Source organism: Oncorhynchus masou, unplaced genomic scaffold (assembly GCF_036934945.1).
Source record: "Oncorhynchus masou masou isolate Uvic2021 unplaced genomic scaffold, UVic_Omas_1.1 unplaced_scaffold_8676, whole genome shotgun sequence".
NCBI classification, from domain to species: Eukaryota; Metazoa; Chordata; class Actinopteri; order Salmoniformes; family Salmonidae; genus Oncorhynchus; species Oncorhynchus masou.
In genome coordinates this window covers 1-12,109 of record NW_027015138.1, presented here as the reverse complement: position 1 = coordinate 12,109, position 12,109 = coordinate 1, and the positions used below count along the sequence as shown (strand labels likewise).

The window sequence follows — 12,109 nt, the reverse complement described above, 5'->3', positions numbered from 1 at the left end:
GGAGAGTTGATCTAGCTACAGCACCTCCTACTGGAGAGTTGATCTAGCTACAGCACCTCCTACTGGAGAGTTGATCTAGCTACAGCACCTCCTACTGGAGAGTTGATTTAGCTACAGCACCTCTACTGGAGAGTTGATCTAGCTACAGCACTCCTACTATTGAGTTGATCTAGCTACAGCACCTCCTACTATAGAGTTGATCTGGCCATATCACCTCCTACTAGGAGAGTTGATCTAGCTACAGCACCTCCTACTATAGAGTTGATCTAGCTACAGCACCTCCTACTAGAGAGTTGATCTAGCTACAGCACCTCCTATTAGAGAGTTGATTCATACAGCACCTCCTATTAGAGAGTTGATCCACACAGCACCCCTATTAGAGAGTTGATCTAGCTACAGCACCTCCTATTAGAGAGTTGATCTAGTTGCTATCTCTTCAGTGTCCCATCCAGGGTTTTAACCAAGCCCAGCCTGCTTAACTATGATGTTTATTGATGACTATTACCAATGTGCTATATAGTGAGAATGATTGCTGAGATAGTGCCACTTAAAGACAAATAGATTCACTGTTGCTATCGAAGTCATTCCAAAGAGCAGAGCAGAGCATGAAGCAGATGAAAGCAGAGCACATGGGGCCTATATAGCATTTTCAATGTCATCAACAGCTATTGTTTCAATTCAATACAGAAACACAACAAAGAATAGACAATACAACAGGCCTTGGGTTTCAAGCTGAGGTTCATTTCAAATGGAATGATATTTTGGGGATATTGAATTGTTTTTGGCTGTCAGCACAACCGAATATTAGCATTTGAAAGATATTTATCTTCTTTGCCACTGACTTAGTCTGGCTTTAATTTCCAGTTTGTCTTAGAATTCAGGAAACTGTCAATCCCACCTCCCTCAAACAAAAGTATGGAGCACCCAAAACGACTCACCTTGTACATGTAGAGAAAGCCTGCATCGCACATTGGGAATCGGGGTTGTGGTCAATTACATTTCACCCCAGTTCATTCAGAAAGTAAAACCAAATTCCAATTCCAAATTTTCCTGACTGAAAAGCATTGAAGAGAATTGGAATTTCAGTGTACTTGCTGAATTGACTTGACATTAAATGGAATGATCATTTTCATTCATTAGTGAAATGCAATTACAGTAAAGAGGACTTCATAGAGCTGGGACAATAAACCAAAATGATTGACACCGACCAAACTGACAAGGGGTATGAAAGATTCCAGAAACTCCCAGATGAAAATGAAATTCCTGACAGAGGCCAGTTAAGGGGGTTAGGGAATGGGAGGGGAGGACAGTTTGGGGGAGTGGTTAGCAATGGAATGGTGGTGGGGATGTGACTGTTATCAAAGGAGCAACAGATGTTTTTGGTTTGGGTTTCTCCCTCCCTCCCCGGGGCCAGACCAGGCTCATCCTCGCTCGGAGCACACCGGGCCAGGCTGTAAGGCCCGGTGGATAGTGGTGACATTGAGGACAGGAGTGGTGAGGCAGATGTATTTAGGGATGACATAAAGACTAGACAGTAGACACGGTATTGTTAGTGGTTTTAGTTTTTTTTACAGAAGGATACCCTGTTCTAGATTCCCACAGGTCAATCTAAAGCAGAGATGACAGGGACTTTGACAGGGACCACAACACTGGCCTGTCTGACAGAGCCAGTCCCCTACAGCTGTAGCTTTGATTGGCTATAACATCAAGGAGTAGACCTTTGTCTCACATCATAACACAGCCTGGATAACCTTCTAAACAGGGTGCATAGAGATATATCAGAAATAACATAAGAATGCAGTGTTGACTGTAATACGATCTGCAGGAGAATATGAATGAACTTATAGGCAAAATACTCATACTGTTGTCACACATTACAAAGAGCTCCAATGAGACAGAGAAGGAAGAAAGAGAAATGTGAGAGAGAGAGGGATAGAGAGAGAGAGAGACAGACACAGACAGACAGACAGGCAGACAGAAAGAGAGAGAGAGAGACAGAGAGAAACAGAGAGAGAGAGAGTGGGAGAGAGAGAGTGAGAGAGTGAGAGAAAGAGAGAGAGACAAAAGAGAGAGAGATAGAACGAAAGAGAGAGAGCAAAGAGAGGGGACTTAGCTACAGAGGGGGACTTATACCTTTGGCTTGTAGTTGGTGAGCATGGACATCTCAACGTTTGTCCCCTGACAGGCTTGGGCTGTCTGGGGGCTGGGGGTGAGAAGCCTTCTGGGTTGGGTTACGACACAAACAGATGAAGAAGAAAAGGAGGGCGATGGACAGAGGGAAGATGGCTATGCTCGGGACCAGGATGTACAGAATCTCCATGTTACTGCCCCCACGCTCTCTTTATACTCTGATGGGACACAGGGCAACTAAACACTGTAAATACACTGTCAATTACCAACATAATGAACTCAGGTAGTACTGTCACTTATTGTTAAACAGACCATAACATAACGCATAACAACTACTGTGTCTATGTGATAGGTCGCAGCACTGACTCCCAATAATAACTTAGTGTTTATGAAGCCTTTATAACCCAGCCTGGCACACTGCTAACACCCTCTCACTATAGAAAGTGGGGTCATTAGAGCTATATAAACTAAACCCCCCTCTTATATCTCACCACAGATAGGGTGTTATTAGTGCTTATAAACCCCCTCTATATCTCACCACAGATAGGGTGTTATTAGTGCTTATAAAACCTTAAACCCCTCTATATCTCACCACAGATAGGGTGTTATTAGTTCTATATAAACCCTTAAACCCCCTCTATATCTCACCACAGATAGGGTGTTATTAGTGCTTATAAACCCCCTTTATATCTCACCACAGATAGGGTGTTATTAGTGCTTATAAAACCTTAAACCCCCTCTATATCTCACCACAGATAGGGTGTTATTAGTGCTTATAAACCCCCTTTATATCTCACCACAGATAGGGTGTTATTAGTGCTTATAAACCCCCTCTATATCTCACCACAGATAGGGTGTTATTAGTGCTTATAAAACCTTAAACCCCCCTATATCTCACCACAGATAGGGTGTTATTGGTGCTTATAAAACCTTAAGCCCCCTCTATATCTCACCACAGATAGGGTGTTATTAGTGCTTATAAAACCTTAAACCCCCTCTATATCTCACCACAGATAGGGTGTTATTAGTTCTATATAAACCCTTAAACCCCCTCTATATCTCACCACAGATAGGGTGTTATTAGTGCTTATAAAACCCCTTTATATCTCACCACAGATAGGGTGTTATTAGTGCTTATAAACCCCTCTATATCTCACCACAGATAGGGTGTTATTAGTGCTTATAAAACCTTAAACCCCCCTATATCTCACCACAGATAGGGTAGTTGCGCTTATAAAACCTTAAGCCCCCTCTATATCTCACCACAGATAGGGTGTTATTAGTGCTTATAAAACCTTAAACCCCCTCTATATCTCACCAGATAGGGTGTTATTAGTTCTATATAAACCCTTAAACCCCCTATATCTCACCACAGATAGGGTGTATTAGTGCTATATAAACTCTTAAACCCCTCTATATCTCACCACAGATAGGGTGTAATTAGTGCTATATAAACCTAAACCCCCTCTATATCTCACCACAAACAGGATGTCACATAGTTCCAAGCGGACCCCCTCGTCCAGCGTGAAACACCATGGTCCCTCCTGCTTGCTGCCGGGGTTACGGCAGTAGGAGTGTCCTCCGCTGAGCTCGGGTATTGTACCGCCAGGTAGGTGTGACTGTGAGGGTACTGGGAGTTCCAGGGCTGGCACTGACGACCTGACTTGGTCTTACTGACCGTCCCGCGGAAGTCTGAACCACTGCTGTTGAAACACTTGTGGTCTGGTCAAAGGGAGAAGAACATGAGAACATTGTTAGACAATTGGAATGTATAAATGAGAGCGTTTTTACTTTATTGTTGATGGGCTTCACTGTGATATGCAGATCCATGTTAACATGAAAGTATACAGGTCTGCTTTTGTTAATGGACCCTATGGGTTCTGACAGAACCTCTCAAATAGAACACGTTGAGGTAGACAGTAAAAATAAGTAAAAAGTATCTTCCTCTAGTTGATGGTGTGTGCTATGAAGATGTGTGTACAGTCTGTCTGTGCATATGGTATATCATTCCATATCCATCCGAATAATGCAAACTATTAATTTGATAGAATCTGAATGTATTCAACTGAAATGTGTCTTTCCAGATTTAACCTCAACCCCTCTGAATCAGAGAAGTACAGGGAGGTTTTCTTAACCGATATCCACGCCTTCAGCGGCTGGGAGCAAACAACAGATTTTTCGCTTGTCAGCTCAGGGATTCGAACCAGCAACCTTTCGGTTACGGGCCTAACGCTCTAACCACCTGCCGCCCAACCCAAAGTCTATCTGCAATATTAAAGCTGATCTACCAAAAATAACCAATAAAACTAAAATATAATTTTACTCTTGTTGAAGGGCTCGACCATGGGGATCCCTATTCTCATGCAGTTGGCAGCCTCTGGGCTGGTGTGTCCCGCCAGGTCCTCACAGTTAGGTAGTTTCAGTCTCTTCAGGATGATGGGGTTGGAACGGGCGATGATGTACTCGGTCTTACACAGGTCATTCTCTAGGATCTCACACTCGTCCTTACACAGAGAGGACAGGAGGAGAGGATAGACTTGAGGGTCAAAACAAACAATAAAAGCAACGTAACATTTTAATAAGAGGACCACAATGGAAATCATTCCCAGACTTCATTGTGTGTTAACCAACATGAATTAACAATGGAAATCATTCCCAGACTTCATTGTGTGTTAACCAACATGAATTAACAATGGAAATCATTCCCAGACTTCATTGTGTGTTAACCAACATGAATTAACAATGGAAATCATTCCCAGACTTCATTTGTGTTAACTTCAATGGAAATCATTGTTCATTGTTTAACCAACATGAATTAACCAACATGAATTAACAACATGGAAATCATTCCCAGACTTCATTTTGTGTTAACCAACATGAATTAACAATGGAAATCATTCCCAGACTTCATTGTGTGTTAACCAACATGAATTAACAATGGAAATCATTCCCAGACTTCATTTTGTGTTAACCAACATGAATTAACAATGTAAATAAGTCCCAGACATTATTGTGTGTTATCCTCCATGATTTAACAATGGAAATAAGTCCCAGACATTATTGTGTGTTAACCTCCATGATTTAACAATGTAAATAAGTCCCAGACATTATTGTGTGTTAACCTCCATGAATTAACAACGGAAATAAATTAGACAACAATGTGTGTTATCCTCCATGAATTAACAACGGAAATAAGTCCCAGACATTATTGTGTGTTAACCTCCATGAATTAACAATGGAAATAAGTCCCAGACATTATTGTGTGTTATCCTCCATGATTTAACAATGTAAATAAGTCCCAGACATGATTGTGTGTTAACCTCCATGAATTAACAACGGAAATAAGTCCCAGACATTATTGTGTGTTAACCTCCATGAATTAACAATGGAAATAAGTCCCAGACATTATTGTGTTAACCTCCATGAATTAACAACGGAAATAAGTCCCAGACATTATTGTGTGTCATCCTCCATGATTTAACAATGGAAATAAGTCCCAGACATTATTGTGTGTCATCCTCCATGATTTAACAACGGAAATAAGTCCTGGTGACATTATTGTTGTGTCATCCTCCATGATTTAACAACGGAAATAAGTCCCAGACATTATTGTGTGTTAACCTCCATGAATTAACAACAGAAATAAGTCCCAGACATTATTGTGTGTCATCCTCCATGATTTAACAATGGAAATAAGTCCCAGACATTATTGTGTGTTAACCTCCATGAATTAACAACAGAAATAAGTCCCAGACATTATTGTGTGTCATCCTCCATGATTTAACAATGGAAATAAGTCCCAGACATTATTGTGTGTCATCCTCCATGAATTAACAACAGAAATAAGTCCCAGACATTATTGTGTGTTATCCTCCATGATTTAACAATGGAAATAAGTCCCAGACATTATTGTGTGTTAACCTCCATGAATTAACAACAGAAATAAGTCCCAGACATTATTGTGTGTCATCCTCCATGATTTAACAATGGAAATAAGTCCCAGACTGTCACGCCTTGGTCTTAGTATTTTGTGTTTTAGTTTATTAGTTAGTCAGACCAGGGTGTGACATGGGTTTATTATGTATTGTAGTTTCGTATTGGGGTTTGTAGTAGTTGGGATTGTAGCTGATTAGGGGTGTGTGTGTTTAATAGGTTTGGCTGCCTGAGCGGTTCTCAATCAGAGTCAGGTGATTCTCGTTGTCTCTGATTGGGAACCGTATTTAAATAGCCTGGGTTTCCTTTTACATTTCGTGGGTGATTGTTCCTGTCTCTGTGTTAGTTTCACAAGTCAGGCTGTAATTGGTTTCACGTTCCGTTTGTTGTTTTGTATTTATTTTGTTATTCATGTATAGTTCGTTTTGTTTGTTTCACTATTAAACATGAGTAACTTACACGCTGCATTTCGGTCCGACTCTCTTTCAACAAAAGAAGAACGCCGTTACACAGACATTATTGTCTGTCATCCTCCATGATTTAACAATGGAAATAAGTCCCAGACATTATTGTGTGTTATCCTCCATGATTTAACAATGGAAATAAGTCCCAGACACTATCGTGTGTTATGCTCCATGATTTAACAATGGAAATAAGTCCCAGACATTATTGTGTGTTATCCTTTATGACTTAACAACTGAAATAAGTCCCAGACTGTATTGTGTGTTAACCTCCATGATTTAACAATGGAAATAAGTCCCAGACTGTATTGTGTGTTATCCTCCATGATTTAACAATGGAAATAAGTCCCAGACTGTATTGTGTGTTATCCTCCATGTTATCCTCCATGATTTAACAATGGAAATAAGTCCCAGACTGTATTGTGTGTTATCCTCCATGACTTAACAACTGAAATAAGTCCCAGACTGTATTGTGTGTTATCCTCCATGACGTAACAACTGAAATAAGTCCCAGACTGTATTGTCTGTTATCCTCCATGATTTAACAATGGAAATAAGTCCCAGACTTTATTGTCTGTTATCCTCCATGATTTAACAATGGAAATAAGTCCCAGACTGTATTGTCTGTTATCCTCCATGATTTAACAATGGAAATAAGTCCCAGACGTTATTGTCTGTTATCCTCCGCGTTTGTAATGGAAATAAGTCCCCAGACTTTATTGTCTGTTATCCTCCATGATTTAACAATGGAAATAAGTCCCAGACGTTATTGTCTGTTATCCTCCATGATTTAACAATGGAAATAAGTCCCAGACTTTATTGTCTGTTATCCTCCATGATTTAACAATGGAAATAAGTCTCAGACTGTATTGACTGTTATACTCCATGATTTAACAATGAAAATAAGTCCCAGACTGTATTGTGTGTTCTCCTCCATGATTTAACAATGGAAATAAGTCTCAGACTTTATTGTCTGTTATCCTCCATGATTTAACAATGGAAATAAGTCCCAGACTGTATTGTGTGTTATCCTCCATGTTATCCTCCATGATTTAACAATGGAAATAAGTCCCAGACTGTATTGTGTGTTATCCTCCATGACTTAACAACTGAAATAAGTCCCAGACTGTATTGTCTGTTATCCTCCATGATTTAACAATGGAAATAAGTCCCAGACTTTATTGTCTGTTATCCTCCATGATTTAACAATGGAAATAAGTCCCAGACTGTATTGTCTGTTATCCTCCATGATTTAACAATGGAAATAAGTCCCAGACGTTATTGTCTGTTATCCTCCATGATTTAACAATGGAAATAAGTCCCAGACTTTATTGTCTGTTATCCTCCATGATTTAACAATGGAAATAAGTCTCAGACTTTATTGTCTGTTATCCTCCATGATTTAACAATGGAAATAAGTCCCAGACTTTATTGTCTGTTATCCTCCATGATTTAACAATGGAAATAAGTCTCAGACTGTATTGTCTGTTATACTCCATGATTTAACAATGGAAATAAGTCCCAGACTTTATTGTCTGTTATCCTCCATGATTTAACAATGGAAATAAGTCCCAGACTTTATTGTCTGTTATCCTCCATGATTTAACAATGGAAATAAGTCCCAGACTGTATTGTCTGTTATCCTCCATGATTTAACAATGGAAATAAGTCCCAGACGTTATTGTCTGTTATCCTCCATGATTTAACAATGGAAATAAGTCCCAGACTTTATTGTCTGTTATCCTCCATGATTTAACAATGGAAATAAGTCCCAGACTTTATTGTCTGTTATCCTCCATGATTTAACAATGGAAATAAGTCTCAGACTGTATTTACATTTACATTACATTTAAGTCATTTAGTAGACGCTCTTATCCAGAGCGACTTACAAATTGGTGAATTCACCTTCTGACATCCAGTGGAATAGCCACTTTACAATAGTGCATCTAAATCATTAAGGGGGGTGGTGAGAAGGATTACTTATCCTATCCTAGGTATTCTTGAAGAGGTGGGGTTTCAGGTGTCTCCGGAAGGTGGTGATTGACTCCGCTGTCCTGGCGTCGGTGAGGAGTTTGTTCCACCATTGGGGGGCCAGAGCAGCGAACAGTTTTGACTGGGCTGAGCGGGAACTGTACTTCCTCAATGGTAGGGAGGCGAGCAGGCCAGAGGTGGATGAACGCAGTGCCCTTGCTTGGGTGTAGGGCCTGATCAGAGCCTGGAGGTACTGCGGTGCCGTTCCCCTCACAGCTCCGTAGGCAAGCACCATGGTCTTGTAGCGGATGCGAGCTTCAACTGGAAGCCAGTGGAGAGAGCGGAGGAGCGGGGTGACGTGAGAGAACTTGGGAAGGTTGAACACCAGACGGGCTGCGGCGTTCTGGATGAGTTGTAGGGGTTTAATGGCACAGGCAGGGAGCCCAGCCAACAGCGAGTTGCAGTAATCCAGACGGGAGATGACAAGTGCCTGGATTAGGACCTGCGCCGCTTCCTGTGTGAGGCAGGGTCGTACTCTGCGGATGTTGTAGAGCATGAACCTACAGGAACGGGCCACCGCCATGATGTTGGTTGAGAACGACAGGGTGTTGTCCAGGATCACGCCAAGGTTCTTAGCGCTCTGGGAGGAGGACACAATGGAGTTGTCAACCGTGATGGCGAGATCATGGAACGGGCAGTCCTTCCCCGGGAGGAAGAGCAGCTCCGTCTTGCCGAGGTTCAGCTTGAGGTGGTGATCCGTCATCCACACTGATATGTCTGCCAGACATGCAGAGATGCGATTCGCCACCTGGTCATCAGAAGGGGGAAAGGAGAAGATTAATTGTGTGTCGTCTGCATAGCAATGATAGGAGAGACCATGTGAGGTTATGACAGAGCCAAGTGACTTGGTGTATAGCGAGAATAGGAGAGGGCCTAGAACAGAGCCCTGGGGGACACCAGTGGTGAGAGCGCGTGGCGAGGAGACAGATTCTCGCCACGCCACCTGGTAGGAGCGACCTGTCAGGTAGGACGCAATCCAAGCGTGGGCCGCGCCGGAGATGCCCAACTCGGAGAGGGTGGAGAGGAGGATCTGATGGTTCACAGTATCGAAGGCAGCCGATAGGTCTAGAAGGATGAGAGCAGAGGAGAGAGAGTTAGCTTTAGCAGTGCGGAGCGCCTCCGTGATGCAGAGAAGAGCAGTCTCAGTTGAATGACTAGTCTTGAAACCTGACTGATTTGGATCAAGAAGGTCATTCTGAGAGAGATAGCGGGAGAGCTGGCCAAGGACGGCACGTTCAAGAGTTTTGGAGAGAAAAGAAAGAAGGGATACTGGTCTGTAGTTGTTGACATCGGAGGGATCGAGTGTAGGTTTTTTCAGAAGGGGTGCAACTCTCGCTCTCTTGAAGACGGAAGGGACGTAGCCAGCGGTCAGGGATGAGTTGATGAGCGAGGTGAGGTAAGGGAGAAGGTCCCCGGAAATGGTCTGGAGGAGAGAGGAGGGGATAGGGTCGAGCGGGCAGGTTGTTGGGCGGCCGGCCGTCACAAGAAGCGAGATTTCATCTGGAGAGAGAGGGGAGAAAGAGGTCAGAGCACAGGGTAGGGCAGTGTGAGCAGAACCAGCGGTGTCGTTTGACTTAGCAAACGAGGATCGGATGTCGTCGACCTTCTTTTCAAAATGGTTGACGAAGTCATCTGCAGAGAGGGAGGAGGGGGAGGGGGAGGAGGATTCAGGAGGGAGGAGAAGGTGGCAAAGAGCTTCCTAGGGTTAGAGGCAGATGCTTGGAATTTAGAGTGGTAGAAAGTGGCTTTAGCAGCAGAGACAGAGGAGGAAAATGTAGAGAGGAGGGAGTGAAAGGATGCCAGGTCCGCAGGGAGGCGAGTTTTCCTCCATTTCCGCTCGGCTGCCCGGAGCTCTGTTCTGTGAGCTCGCAATGAGTCATCGAGCCACGGAGCGGGAGGGGAGGACCGAGCCGGCCTGGAGGATAGGGGACATAGAGAGTCAAAGGATGCAGAAAGGGAAGAGAGGAGGGTTGAGGAGGCAGAGTCAGGAGAAAGGTTGGAGAAGGTATGAGCAGAGGGAAGAGATGATAGGATGGAAGAGGAAAGAGTAGCGGGGGAGAGAGAGCGAAGGTTGGGACGGCGCGATACCATCCGAGTAGGGGCAGTGTGGGAAGTGTTGGATGAGAGCGAGAGGGAAAAGGATACAAGGTAGTGGTCGGAGACTTGGAGGGGAGTTGCAGTGAGGTTAGTGGAAGAACAGCATCTAGTAAAGATGAGGTCGAGCGTATTGCCTGCCTTGTGAGTAGGGGGGAAGGTGAGAGGGTGAGGTCAAAAGAGGAGAGGAGTGGAAAGAAGGAGGCAGAGAGGAATGAGTCAAAGGTAGACGTGGGGAGGTTAAAGTCGCCCAGGACTGTGAGAGGTGAGCCGTCCTCAGGAAAGGAGCTTATCAAGGCATCAAGCTCATTGATGAACTCTCCGAGGGAACCTGGAGGGCGATAAATGATAAGAATGTTAAGCTTGAAAGGGCTGGTAACTGTGACAGCATGGAATTCAAAGGAGGCGATAGATAGATGGGTAAGGGGAGAGAGAGAGAATGACCACTTGGGAGAGATGAGGATCCCGGTGCCACCACCCCGCTGACCAGAAGCTCTCGGGGTGTGCGAGAACACGTGGGCGGACGAAGAGAGAGCAGTAGGAGTAGCAGTGTTATCTGTGGTGATCCATGTTTCCGTCAGTGCCAGGAAGTCGAGGGACTGGAGGGAGGCATAGGCTGAGATGAACTCTGCCTTGTTGGCCGCAGATCGGCAGTTCCAGAGGCTACCGGAGACCAGGAACTCCACGTGGGTCGTGCGCGCTGGGACCACCAGATTAGGTGGCCGCGGCCACGCGGTGTGGAGCGTTTGTATGGTCTGTGCAGAGAGGAGAGAACAGGGATAGATAGACACATAGTTAACAGGGTACAGAAGAGGCTACGCTAATGCAAAGGAGATTGGAATGACAAGTGGACTACACGTCTCGAATGTTCAGAAAGTTAAGCTTACGTAGCAAGAATCTTATTGACTAAAATGATTGAAATGATACAGTACTGCTGGAGTAGGCTAGCTGGTAGTGGCTGCGATGTTGACACTACACTAATCAAGTCGTTCCGTCGAGTGTAATAGTTTCTACAGTGCTGCTATTCGGGGGCTAGCTGGCTAGCTAGCAAGGTTGATTGCGTTCCGTTACTTTAAAAGAACGACAATAGCTGGCTGGCTAACCTAGAAAATCGCTCTAGGCTACACAATTGTCTTAGATACAAAGACGGCTATGTAGCTAGCTAGCTACGATCAAACAAAACAAACCGTTGTACTGTAATAGTTACTACAGTGCTGCTATTCGGGGGCTAGCTGGCTAGCTACGTTAGAAGAACGACAATAGCTGGCCAGCTAACCTAGAAAATCGCTCTAGGCTACACAATTGTCTTAGATACAAAGACGGCTATGTAGCTAGCTAGCTACGATCAAACAAAACAAACCGTTGTACTGTAATAGTTACTACAGTGCTGCTATTCGGGGGCTAGCTGGCTAGCTACGTTAGAAGAACGACTGTATTGACTGTTATACTCCATGATTTAA

The 12,109-nt window shown here is 43.8% G+C and overlaps 1 protein-coding gene across 1 annotated transcript; it reads right to left on the bottom strand.

The window, feature by feature from the left end:
• Positions 1-3,733: 3,733 nt before the first annotated feature.
• Positions 3,734-4,666, bottom strand: LOC135537881 (inactive tyrosine-protein kinase transmembrane receptor ROR1-like; the record flags this gene model as incomplete). The annotated part of the gene is made up of 2 exons (XM_064963893.1): positions 3,734-3,852; positions 4,454-4,666. Coding segments are annotated over 2 exons (332 nt in total), but the record flags the coding sequence as incomplete, so codon positions are not given.
• Between the last annotated feature and the right edge of the window lie 7,443 nt (positions 4,667-12,109).